Genomic DNA, 14,134 nt, shown 5'->3' on the forward strand with positions numbered 1-14,134 from the left:
AAAGTGTGGTAAAAGCAGTTAGCTTCGCAGCATAAAATGTATTGTACTGTTTTGGGATCTTGCCAGGTTCTTGTAACCTGAATTGGCCACTGTTGGAAACAGGGTGCTGGGCTTGATGGACCTTTGGTCTGTCCCAGTATGGCAATACTTATGTACTTAGCGTTTAAAAAAGGTTTGAATAACTTCCTAAAAGAAATGTCCGTAAGCCATTATTAAGATGGACTTGGTGAAAATCCATTGCTTATTTCTAGGAGAAGCAGCATAAAATCTATTTTACTGTTTTGGGATCTTGCCAGATGCTTGTAACCTGGATTGGCCACTGTTGGAAACGGGATACAGGGCTTGATGGCAACACTTAAGTTCTTACGAGGCTCAGGAAATAGGTTTAAAAAAAAGTGGTGAACGAAATGCTCTCCTTGGATGGGCAACTGGGGCTAATATAATAAGAGACTTTGAGAAGGCATCAGATAAACATAGAAGATCTATAGTTATAATAAAAAGTGGAGGTAGTGAAACCATGACTTAATGGCCTACTCATATGATTCAACAATGACTTTTGGGGCTCTGAGAATGAATGACATAGTTGATAATATGCAATGATAGGTGTCCTAACAGAAATACAGGCTCCTACGTTGGTCAGTCTGGCAGCAGCTGGGTCTGTTTGGAAGGCCATAAGTACAGTAATATAGACATTCTTAGCAGAAACACAGGTGTTCATCTAGCCAGATCTGTCTGGGAGGCTACACACTGCTCATGTTGACTGGGTCAGTGTGACAGGTTGATGATGGCAGGTACTTCTCAGAAAGATCATAGTGACCTAGGAGGCTGGATGTTCGGGCAGTAGCCATGCTGATGTTGGTTGCTGTGCTGGATTACTGTAGGCCTTGTGGTTAGACGTGAGGCGGGAAGGGTGATAGGAGTGAAATAAATTCAGATTGTGCATGCTTCTCTACTCAGGAGGGGAGAGTAGAAAAAAGGATGATGACTAAAGCTGTCTTAGATAAGGAGTGATATTCTAAAAGTGGCCATGCTCCATGTCTCACAATGTGCACAGCAATAATTGGGCACACTGGAAGTACCTGTAGGTCTGTTTCTGCTGTCTCTTGCTATTGTAGTGTGAAACACTGATGTACAGTAATACAAAAGCTGATATATACATACAGTTTGAAGGCTGAATTTGTTTTAGTTCCTGGCAAGATAATATGGAAAACTGCAAATCAGTTGGCTTGCATGGTTTTGAAATAGAATATTTCTTACCCAAAGATTTCATTTCCTGTACCTTCAGGAAGGGAAAAAATTTCACAGGAAAAGTCTTAAACAAAAACTTCTTTAGAAAGCATCATCAGACCTTTATGTGAATGTGTAGATCCTGCTTGAGAGAGAAAGGGAAAGGGGATAGGACTTGATATACTGCCTTTCTGTGATTACAATCAAAGTGGTTTACATATTATATACAGATGCTTATTTTGTACCTGGGACAATGGAGGGTTAAGTGACTTGGCCGAGAGTCACAAAGAGCGGCAGTGGGAATTGAACCCAGTGATGGCTTATGGTTACGATCATACCTCCCACTGCCTGACTGATATACATCTCAATTAATTTGCATTGAATTTTGCCAACCTCCCAGGGGAGTAATCTTGGAACGGGCAACTTTCAAACTTTTTTACCCACAGAATGTACATCTATTTTCAAAGGGTAAAGTTTCCTTTTGAAAATTGACTTAGGAAAGTACACATATGCAAATCTGCACCTAGTATTTGCGGAGAAATTTTTTTTCTTGCAAACTTATTTGTATACTTTTAGTAATCCAAATGTCTACATGTAAGCCACTCACCTACCCAATATATGTACACTTATATGTGTTTTCACTATACATGTATATGCATGTATGTTTTGTACAGTTTTCAAAAGCTCTATTTCTGTGCATGAAATCCTATTTTATTTGTGAAAATGTCTTTGAAAACTGCTTTCTGTGTGGTGGGGCAGCATACTTCTACATGGATTTGTTCTGGCATCTGTAGATTACATCAGACTTTCGTAAGCTTTAATGTTTTCTGAGTTAGCAAGTAAAATATGACCTTTTACACATGAAGGTAGAGGTGTGCAGGACAGATCAAATTGTTTGTGAGCACTTTTGCAAATTGCAAAATCTCTCAGATGAATTGCTGAGTTGTGGTGGGTATACAGATGTACTATTCCAATGGGCAAAGGGGCAGCTGCACTGGGCCCCTGCATAAAGGGGGCTCAGCCACACAGTTTCCCATTGGTAAATATTGCCCAGAGCCTGCTTTCTCTCTCTTACTTTCTCTTCCCCCTCCACCCCCATGAGTCCTGCATCTCTTCCTCAACCCCCTCTCAGTGGTCCTTCATACTTCTTTAATGTCTCTGGCAGTGGCAGCAATTAGGACAGGCTCCCAGCATCAGGGCTCTTCCTCTGCCATGTCCTGCCTTCTCTGATTCAGCTTCCAGCTTCTTCTTTTTTTCTCTCAAGGAATATTTTATTTTCAGCATAAAACAACAACTTGCACAAATACACTTCAAGAAGAGAAAAGGGGTAATTGCAAATATCTTTCACCACCTCCAAATTCTGAAAACCACAATGACAGTACCCCCCTTTCAACAACCCCGAACACCTCCTATAGCACCCTCAGTGCCTCCCCCCAGTATTACCATAAAAACCATCCCTCTCAGAGTTTCCAGTGTACTCTTCAAGACCACCACTCCCACCTCCCAGCCCTCCCCGAACCCCTCTCCCTCTGTCAAACCCAAGCAGATAAGCACCATACCCCCACACCCCCCTTCAAATGTGAGCTAAACAATCCTGAAGTCTTTCCCAGTCGCACTTATGGGGCAAAAGGCAAACCATGTGCTGAGCAGTGAGGCATTCCATCCAAAGCAATTGGCAGAGCAGAGGGCAGAGCCTTTGTTTCCAGTCCTCCATGGTATGTGGTGCAGTACTCTTCCAGTGTAAGACGAGACATTTTGTAGCAGCCAAGCCTCAGTGCAGCAGCTTGCCCTCCTACCATAAGTACATAAGTAGTGCCATACTGGGACAGACCGAAGGTCTATCAAGCCCAGCATCCTGTTTCCAACCTGGCAAGATCCCCAAAACATACAATACATTTTATGCTGCTTATCCTAGAAATACTGTCAAAAATAAGTGGCTTTCTACTTCAACGTTCATAAGATGCAACAAGGAAACTCAAAGTAGAAACATTTGCACACATATCATAATTGGTAATAATAATGAGGAAGTCTCATATAGTCACTTCAGGCTCACACACTGGTGTGTTTCTTTTTGCCTTATTCTTGTGACGTGGTATTAATCATTGACAACCCCCTACCATCCGTATTTTTACTTATTAGTTTTACTTTTAATGCCTTGTGATTAAGTGCAATGTGCAAAATATGTGGAAGATATCAATTAAAAATTCTGTTGTAGCCCCAAATTTAAGAGTTACAACACTTATCTGTTCTTAGATGTAATGGATATAATAGAGCATCCAGGAGCCTTAATGTCCCGACAGGGCCTGTTTCGCGCTGTTGCTTTTTCAAGGGACGATCGGCTTTCTTCTTCCCCCATTATTATTACCAATTATGATATGTGTGCAAATGTTTCTACTTTGAGTATCCTAGAAATAAGCAGTGGATTTTCCCCAAGTCCATTTTAATAATGGTCTATGGACTTTTCCTTTTGGAAGCCATCCAAACCTTTTTTAAACCCCGCTAAGCTAACTGCTTTTACTACATTCTCTGGCAACGAATTCTAGAGCTTAATTACACGTTGAGTGAAGAAATATTTTCTCCGATTCATTTTAAATTTACTACTTTTTAGCTTCATTTCGTGCCCCATAGTCCTAGTATTATGAAGCAGTCTTTGGGAAGAGAAAGGTTTTTAGTCTCTTCCTGAAGTTATGCAGCCCAACAGACAATCCTGAGAGAACAAATCAAGGAGGTGCAGAGAGGGCTTGTACCACCCCTAACCAAAAGGGAACTATCAAGGCACAATCCCACCAAATGTGCAGAGAAGTGCCTGTCATAGTCTCACATCTCCAACATACATCAGACTCAGTGGGGAACATACGCTTCAAGCAGTCAGGCGTATAATACCAGAGTACCTTATAGACATTCTCTTGCACCAGCACACAAACTGAGGCCTTCTGTACTTGTCCACACATGGTCTCCCATTCTAGAGTAGAGAAACCACACTGAAGGTCCTCTTCCCAGCAGCACTTGATTTTATGGAAGAGGGAATCCCACCCCCTAACAAATTTATATATCACCAAAATGGGTGTATATGCCTTCCTTAAAAGTAACCATAAGTTTTCCAGACACTCCTTCTTAAGGGGATCTCCCCGTAGCCAACCCTGCCCCATCATGAAGTGCTGGAGTTGCTTATAAGGAAGAAAATCCCCGATAGGTAAGTCATGCTGGAATTGCAACATCTCAGAAGTTATAATGTGTCCCCTCACCAGAACATCCCTGAAACAAATCAAGCCCATCTGTTCCTTTCTAATAAAAGCTCTGTTCCCCCTCCCTGCCCCAAACCTCGGCTTCCAGAGAAGAAGCTCAATCTACCCGACTCCACCATCTACACGCTTCCTCCAAAATCTCAAGCAGATGTCGGACAAAGGGGTTGGGAACCCTGGGATGGGGACTCCCATCCCCTCAGAGGTCCACAAAAGAGACCCTAGTAGGCGAGAGGGAAATACTATTGTTCCAACAGCACTGAGGGCTTGGACTTCTCCAGCTCCTAATCAAGCACCATCCAATCAAAGTTGGGAACCGCTTTACCTCCCTGTTCGGGACTCCTCAGAGAACTTGTTGAGCCAGATATGGGCGCTTCCCCTCCCAAATAAGCTGAGAAATGAGGGCCAAGCATCTGCTACTCGAGTCCTTGAACACCTGCTGTGTAGAAAAACTGAAATCTTGCTGGATTAATATGGCCATCCCACTAGTACGTTTGCTGCACTTACCTTCTGGACCACCACCTCCCCCAAAAGGGCGGCAGTTCAAAAGATGAGCATACCATGGGCGAAGATGTGTTTCCCGTAAAAAACACAACGTCCGACTTCAATCTGTCCAGTTCTTTAAATACCACACTATGCTTCCCCGGTTAACGTTCCAAGACCCAACTACCCCCTGATCCTCACCACTCTCCGTTCACCCCCTAACTCTCTTACCTCCTAATGCCTGAGAGCCCTTAACCCAAGTTGTTTTCTCACCCCCTAACCCCAATTCTTCTCCTCCCACTGATCCCATTCTTCTACCCACCCACCCAATCCCCTCCCCTAAAAGCTGCTGATCTCACCCCTTCTGGATCAGCCAACCCATGAGGAATCAACAACCTCCCCAGATGACCTCTCACTCCACCAGGTTCCCGTCCCAGAACCCACAAGAACTCCATAAACCAAAACAAACCTACACGTATCCCACCCCCCCATTCAATCTGTCCATTCACTCACCCACACAGGCGAAACAAACAGAACTCTCAATGAAATCCTTTGACAGCAGACACTCCTCCAAGATTGCCCAGATAGCTGATGTATCAAAACACAGTGCGCATCCCATCCCCCCTGTGCCCCCACAGTAACAGCAACAAAAAACAAAAAAAAAGGAGGGAGAGGGAGGGAAGGGGGAAAAAATATAAATGAGAAAGGAAGGACAAACCACTGACTTAAGTCTCGCATTGCAATCCAACTGCAAATTGCTCAGAAAAATAAGTGTACATGTCTAACCCAACAGGGTTTAAACTAGTTGCACTCTTATGCGGCTTCTTTCCACGGCCCACGACCTGCTGCCATGCTGAATCTGCCTGAGGTTCCGGCTCTGCTGGTGCAGTATTAGAGGGTGCAGGGGTGTTATCGCATACAAGAGTGTACAGTGCTGCTCAAGCTTCCTCAAAAATCTTCACTTTCTGAGATTTTCCTGCGACCACGATCCATATTGTGAAAGAAAAAGCCAGCGGTAGCGAAGCCCATGTGCTCTCATGTACTGAGTAACTTCCCAAAACGAATGACGTTTTTGAAGTGTAGACCATGCCAAACCCTGATAGACTCCAATCTTTCAATTTTTCCAGGTAATTTTGGACTGTTGGCTCGTTTTAAATAAAATACGTTCTTTAGTGGGCAAATAAGCAAAACAGACAACGATGTCATGCAGCACATCACCACTTGCAGGGCCCTGTCCACAGTGAGCTCTCTGGATATGTAGATCTTCAGAGTGTCCTCCTCCCATAGGGTTTAGCAAATAGGTGCAAAAGTCCTGGATAACTGCTGCACAATTGTTAAATGCCTCAGTCTCAGGAATACCCTTGAAACACAGATTGTATCTCCTAGATCTGTTTTCCAGGTCTTCCAGTTGTTACCACAGCTCCTGAATAGCCAGATTGTCCTTAGAAAGAGAGTTCTTTACCATATTCACTTCACCCTGTATCAAGTTCACAACTCTTCCACTGTCGCTACACGAGTGCCCAGTTCTCCAATTTTAGCCTTAATGTCTTTTAGAGTATCCTGCACATCTCACCGAACCCCTGCCATATCAACTTCTAATTCTTGGAACCAGCCCACCACATCAATCTTTGTAATCTCAGCTAATTCCACAGGGGCCACCATCTGATCTTCTTCCTCCGAATCAGAGGGAATCTGCGCCATCTTGTTTGGGCCCACCACTGGTCCCGCCGACTCCATCCACTGTTTTTTCCTCTGCTCCACCAAATATCTGAACCTTTCTGGGTGGCATGTCTTCTTCCCCTACCGATCCAACACAAGTACGCCATGGTGTCCCAAAAATAGACACAGAAATTGCTCTTGTAAGCTAAAGACCCAGCGGAGCTTCCTAGTTATGCAGCCATCCTGGAAAGTGACATCACTTCTTCGTCATTCAGCTTCCTGTTTCTGTGTAGGTGGGATGTGACAGAGGAAGGACCACTGCCAGTAACATTAAAGAAGTATACAGGACCACTGAGAGAGGGGGAGAGGCAGAACTCGTGAGGGGGGGGGGGGGGGTTGGTGAGGGAGAGAAAGTGAGAAACTAGACTCTGGGTAATATTCACTAATGGGCAATTGTGTGGCTGTGCCCCATTTATGCAGGGGCTTGGGGTAGCTGCTTCTTTGCCCCTTGGAATAATTCATCTGTATACTTACAACTCAGTTGGGGGGGGGGGAGAGAAAGCGAGAGAGAATGAGAGACCAGAGTGGAGGAGGGAAAGAGAGGGGGCGAGATGTCAGGCCACAAGGGGTGTGTTTGTGTGCAGGGGAGAGATGCTGGCTCCAGGGTTCAAGAAGAAGGGAAGAGAGAGGGGAGAAGCTGAACACAGGGATAAATAGAGATATAGAGAAGAGAAGAGGTGCTGGGTAGATAGGGACCATAAGATCAGGGAGACAAGAAGGACAATGCTGAAAAAGGGGGGGGGGGGGGGGGGAGAGGGAAAGACAGGGGACACAAGAGGCAATGCTGAAAAAGGGGGGGATAAGGACAAAGAGGGGAAATGCTGAGAAGGGGAGAGATAGAGACACTGAGAGGGCAGATGATGAACATGGGGGGAGGATAGGGACAGGTACACAAAGGGGAGATGTTGGGGACCCAGAGGGTCAATGCTGAAAAAGAGGTTGAATAGGAACATGGAGAGGGCAGATGCTGAACATGGAGAGAGGATAGGGATACAGAAGGGAGGTGCCGGACAGGATGAATAGGGATGCAAAGGGAAGATGGATAGTGGGCATGGAGGGAGAAGAAATTTCAAATGGACAAGAACCCTGCAAGGACTGAAAAAAAAAACCAGAAGGAAGCAGAAAAGAGACACTGGGACTAAAGTGAATTTATTAATTGGAATATGTCAGCTTTTGGAAATGTACATCTTTTTGATATCTTGCATTTCAGTTTCTATTTTTCTAGTATTACTGCACATGAATAATCTGACTTGCTAAAGTTCCAGTTCAGTCTTTTGCCTTCAACTCTCTATTACTGATCTGTGGTCCCTTATTTCATATTTGTTGAGGGTCTATCTGTGTTTTATACGTGCTACCAAGGTGCAATATTCTTCTACTGTAGGGTCGGGCAACATACGCAGAGGGCTGCATGAATATCATTACTATCCCTAGTGGGCTGCACACAGAAAATGACCAAATGTGGCATTTAATTTACTGCCAACAAAACTCAATATGATGACTGAATGTACATAAATTGTTACCAGAATGGTCTGTTATTGTGTACTTCTGTCTTTCCAAACAGTTGCTAACACAATCAAACAAGTCTTGTCTCATTGTTGTATCTTTCAGCAGTGCCATTGACAACAAAACTCAGGTTAATGACATTTGTGCGGCCATTTTCTGTATATATTTCCCATGATCTCACAGGCCATATAAAATTCAGTGGCGGGCTGCTTGTCACCCACCCCTGTGCTAGCATGTAGTTTTTGTGAAGAGATCCATAGCAGTCCCATTTGTTCTATTTTTTTCACTAGATAGTGTATTGATGTTTTAGGGCTTGGTGTAATATTTACAGTGCTGCCTTTTTATGGATAAAATTGTTGCCCTTTGAAGCCCAGGAGTTAGTGGTGTTATGACATGGTAAGGCTCTGAGTATGTTTTTGCACAAGCTTGTGTATCGTATTTTGTAGTGGAGTGACTGTGTGTTGGCCTTAATGAGAATACATCAAAACATTGATATAATTTTATTTTTTATAATATCAGATGGGGTTTTAGAAGATTTTACAGGATCTGATGTGTGTTGAGGCTTGTGTCTGATCAGGTTTAAATTATGAGACACTACCTCTTGAGGGGTCTTTAAATACAGCTGAATTGTTTTTTTAGATGTGTATGTGATCAAGTGATTTAAATAAAAGTTTAAAATATGTAACATCGCCCATGATACAGAAATCCATTTTTAGATTCACATGAAGGCATTATTTGTCATTAGGGTGGCCTCAGTCACTTCACCATGGTGTCAAATTTATATTCCAAATGCACCATTGGAAAAACCTCGCTCACTGGCCTCTTCACTTTCACTGTTTGGAATGGGCCATCCTTGACAACTGTGCGCACTGGACCAATATCTTCCTTCCTTCCTTCCCCTCCCCTGGTCCAGCAGCTTCCTTATCTCCCCCTCCACTGCTTCCAGGAAATTAAAAAAAAAGTGATCTAAAGGTGTGGAGCTACTGTCTAACACACACAGCTAATGGTTCTGCTGGTCCCACCCCCTTCTGATGTGGGCTTCCTGTTTATGAGGAGCTGAATCATCAGTGGTGAAGCCTAGACAATGGCAGGAAGTAGCTTGGTTGGCAGGGAGCTAAGGAAACTGTACCGCTGTGTTGGGGGGGGGGGTGGATATCCACAAAGTTTGCCCACGGCCCCATAGATGGTTAAGGAGGCTCTGCATATATCGTCAAAAGTTTTGAGTCACTGGGTCAACATGTCACATTAGCGTACATCTGTAAATAACTTCTTTTTTTACTGATATATGTATATATACTTTTAATGTTGTCTTTTTCAGGAGAATCTGTTTAACAAGAACTGTTGCAAGTCTGAAGAACGCAAGAGTCAGTCCATGCTATATGCATGCAATGACACAATGGTAAATAAGAATCTCAGAGGTCTTGGCTAAATTAGAGATGGAGGAGATGACTTAGGTGGAATTTCAAGCTCCTATGGATGGAAGGTCTATTTTGTACAAGTAATAAAGCCAAAGCAAGCACTCATGATATGCCACAGCTCATTACGAGTCTGTGTGCAACCCGCAGTACTAGAACCTGAGCTAATCATGAAAAGCCTAATTATCCTAATTCAAAATATATGTATATTCAGCAGTGCTATACATTGAGGCAGAGCTGTTAAATATACAGGTGTAGGTAGAGTGTCCAGAGGAGACATTCCAGTTATACCTGCGTTTTGGGTGGCACAGTTAAGCATATAATCTACATGTGAAGTGGCCAAATATTGCTGCTTACATATACAGATTATACATTTACACAACACTACCCTCAAACTATCCAAACCCAGCCTCCTTTCCTACATATAATTCAGGAAGTATAATGGGTTATATGCCCAGAGCTATACATATATTAGCGAAAATTTAGTTTTTTAAAAGACATTACACAATTTTTACTAATTCCCTAATTCTATATATAGGGGTCAAAATTGCACACACAAATAAGGGTGTGTGCCCAAGTTGTGCATGCAATTTAATTGCTTGATGAGCCAATTAGCACTGATAATTGGGCACTAATTATTGCGCTAATTGGCAATAATTGGAATTTACGTGCACATCTTTATAGTCGGTGTTCCTTAAGGATGTACATACAAAATTTTCCACATGGATCTGGAAAGGGGGTGTGGCCATGGGAGGGACAGGGGTGGGTCAGGGGTGTTTCTAGGACAAGTGCGCAATGTTACAGAATTTAGGGAAGCCACACCTAATTTAGGCACAGGGATTTACACCAGGGTTCAGTTGGTGTAAATCCTCCCACCCAAAATTGGATGCCGATCCTGGCACGAAGCGCTATTCTATAAACAGCACCCGACTTTGAGCGCCGTTTATAGCATAACGCTTTGTGCACATTTCTTTGGCGCCCAAATTTGGGTGTCATTTGCAGAATTGAGTCTTAAAGGTATAATAGGTTCTGAATATCAGCTTCAAGATCTTTAGTCATCAAGCCAGGACAAGGGTGTTTTGTTATGCTTGATCTCTGGAATCTCTTACCATTTGGCTCCTATCTCCCAATCAGGGCTGGTTGTGGAGCAGGGGGCACCCTAAGCAAGAATGATCAATAAATACCCCCCTTGCTGTTCCCTGCCACAGAACTTTCAGTCGGTTTACTGGGGGTATAGGTAGGGTATGTATAGATTTTTTTTGCTCCCTCCTCTAGGGTAGCACAGGAGGACCACTGTGGTGGATTTCTTGTCCTCAGCTCACCTGTTCTTCTGGTAAAATTGCTTCTTTGAAAATACAAAAAGTAGGAGCTTGTTGGCTCCAAGACTCCTTCTAGAAGTGGAAAAGGGCTGTGAGACAACTGGGAAGATTGCAGTAGAAGAATAAGAGTGTGGAAACTGGAAATTTAAAATGTTATGGAGAGAGAAGATGGTACAGTATAAAAGGGTGTTACATGAGGCAAACCAGCTTATAATCGAACGAGAAAAACGCCCAAGTTCCGACCTAAATCGGGAGATGGGCGTTTATCTCACAAAAACGAATAACGCGGTATAATCAAAAGCCGAATTTGGGACGCTTTCAACTGCACTCCGTCGCGGATGCGGACAAAGTTGACGGGGGCGTGTCGAAGGCGGAACTGGGGCGTGGTTATCGGGCGAACAGAGATGGGCGCCCTTTCGCCGATAATGGAAGAAAAATATGCGATTTTAGCGAGAATTTAGGGCACTTTTCCTGGACCCTGTTTTTCCACGAATAAGGCCCCAAAAAGTGCCCTAAATGACCAGATGAACACTGGAGGGAATCGGGGATGACCTCCCCTGACTTCTCCAGTGGTCACAAACCCCCTCCCAGCACAAAATATGACGTTTCACAACTTTTTCTTTTCACCCTCAAATGTCATACCCACCTCCCTGGCAGCAGTATGCAGGTTACTGGAGCACTTATTAGGGGGTGCAGTGGACTTCAGGCAGGTGGACCCAGGCCCATCCCCCCCCTACCTGTTACAATTGTGCTGCTTAATGCGTTAGTCGTCCAACCCCCCCAAACCCACTGTACCCACATGTAGGTGCCCCCCCTTCACCCCTTAGGGCTATAGTAATGGTGTAGACTTGTGGGCAGTGGGTTTTGAGGGGGATTTGGGAGGCTCAACACACAAGGGAAGGGTGCTATGCACCTGGGAGCTCTTTTACCTTTTTTTTTTGTTTTGTAAAAGTGCCCCCTAGGGTGCCCGGTTGGTGTTCTGGCATGTGAGGGGGACTAGTGCACTACGAATCATGGCCCCTCCCACGAACAAATGCCTTGGATGTATTCGTTTTTGAGCTGGGCGCTTTCATTTTCCATTATCACTGAATAACAAAAACGCCCAGCTCACAAAGTAGCGAATAACATATGGGCGTCTATTTTTTTCGAAAATACGGTTGGCTCCGCCCCTTCACGGACCCGTTCTCGGAGATAAACGCCCATGGAGATAGGCGTTTCTGTTCGATTATGCCCCTCAAAGTGTAATTACTTAGGAAAATTGTGATGGTGGAAAATAATTCAAGGGAGTTTATGGTAGTTAAGGAGTTTAAAGGAGGATTGAGGAGAAATGCAAGGATAGAGGAGGGACCATCAACTGACAAATTTGCCTTGTTTTATGACGAAAAGATTTTGCAAATATATGACGGTCTGGAAAGGGGTGGGAGGAAAAGAGATTGCAAAGATCACTTGTAAGAAAATAAACATAGAAAATGATGCAAATAAAGACCATACAGCCTATATAGTCTGCTTATTCATCATGTTTAGAAAAGGGAGCAGGGGGAATGGATGAGATGAGGAAAGAAGTTTGGAGGATTTACAGTTGGAGATGGTAGGGGAAGAAGATGGGTAGAGAAAACGGGAATGATCTGTTCTTTGGACATTTAGGTGACAATTCTGTCAGCACTTACACATCCATTACGTACATAAATGTTTAGAATAATGACATTTATGCCCACATGTGCGCACATACCTGTGTGATTGCCACACGTCTGCCTAAATGCTATTCTGTACCCAAGGGAATGTACATATGAACGAAGCTTAGGTGGAGAATGGACAGGGCTCAAACTTATGTCCATAACTTACAGAATATTGTAAGTTACATGGCTACCTGCAGTACTTATGCATTAACACTTTTACCAGCTCTATGGCTGGCATAAATACTCATGCATATGTGCAAATATACCCGGTTATGCTAGTAATGTATAAAGGAAAGTAGGTACCTACTTTTTTTTTATATAGAATAGGCTCCTACCACATACACTCGGCGCCCAACTGCGGGCGTTTTGTTATAGAATTGCTATTTTGGAATGCAGAAGTAGCTTAATGGTTAGTGCAGTGGCCTAGGAACCAGAGGAACTGGCTTCAGTCCCCCCTGCAGCTCCTTGTGTCCCTGGCAAGTCACTTAACATTTCATTACCCCAGGTACCAAAAATAAAGAAAAGAAAAATGTAGATTGTAAGCCCACTAGGGACAGAAAAAGTACCTGCTATTTAATATGTAAACCACTTTGACTGTAACCACAGAAATGTGGTATATCAAATCCCTCCCCTGACCCCCTTTTACTGTGGCAGGATTGCAGCCTTTGACGTGTAGTGTAGATCTGTAAATTCAGCTGTTCTAATGACTTCATGCATGGAATTACTGTAGGGGAGAAATAGTATTGGATTGTTAATGGTAGTTAAGGAGTAGCCTAATGGTCAGTGCAGGGCCATAAGAACCAGGGGAACTGGGTTTAATTCCCACTGCAGCTTCGTGTGAATTTGGGCAAGTCACTTAACTCATCATTACACCAGGTACTAAATAAGCACTGGTATACAATATGTAAACTGCTTTGATTGTAACCACAGAAAGGTGTATATTAAATCCCATCCCCTTTCCCTTAATAAATCTTTGATAATGGGAGAACTTCTAACTTTGATAGAGGGAAAATTTCTAATTGGCCATCCCCGGTGTCTTGTTACCGAGTAAAGTGATCAAGAAAACAGGGGAAAAGCAATGGATGGATTTTTTAGATGAATGAGAAGTGTTGTACGAATGTCAGTCAGGTTTTAAGAGGAATAGTAGCACAGAAATATTTATTACTGGTTGTGGTAATGGATGGGGTGTAGCAGAAGAATGATCATAGATTGGAAATGATAGCGACAGAAGCGTAGCCAGGTTGAGGGCACCGGGGGGGGGGGGGGGGGGGAAACAAAGACCGGACTGCCGAGGGTGTCGGTGCTTAATTTAAACGCAACAGGTTGCATCAAAAATAGGCGCAGGTGCCATCAGAAGTCCATTTGGGGGAGCGGCCGCTCCCCTGGCGACCCACTTAGATACGCCTCTGGATACTGATTGTTTCATTTAGCTACAGCATTTGGTACAGTTCACATGAGTTACTGAGAGATGATTTGAGAGATAGGTGTGGGAGGGACTGTGTTGCAGTAGTTCTCATTATTACAGGAGGACAGCAACAGGTTATGGTGTG

General features: G+C 43.7%; 1 protein-coding gene across 3 annotated transcripts in view; it reads left to right on the forward strand.

Annotated features, from left to right (window-relative positions):
- The window catches only part of IL7 (interleukin 7), a 65,873-nt gene that overhangs the window by 15,097 nt on the left and 36,642 nt on the right, over positions 1-14,134 (forward strand). For 2 of the 3 annotated variants that reach the window (XM_030215779.1, XM_030215787.1), the window contains exon 3: positions 9,493-9,573. The exons of the other annotated variant lie outside the window; for it this stretch is intronic. In XM_030215779.1, coding sequence (XP_030071639.1) covers positions 9,493-9,573 — 81 coding nt within the window. The remainder of the gene's footprint in view (positions 1-9,492; positions 9,574-14,134) is intronic. 3 annotated transcript variants of the gene reach the window in all.

This window comes from Microcaecilia unicolor, chromosome 1, assembly GCF_901765095.1.
Source record: "Microcaecilia unicolor chromosome 1, aMicUni1.1, whole genome shotgun sequence".
Classification (NCBI taxonomy): Eukaryota; Metazoa; Chordata; class Amphibia; order Gymnophiona; family Siphonopidae; genus Microcaecilia; species Microcaecilia unicolor.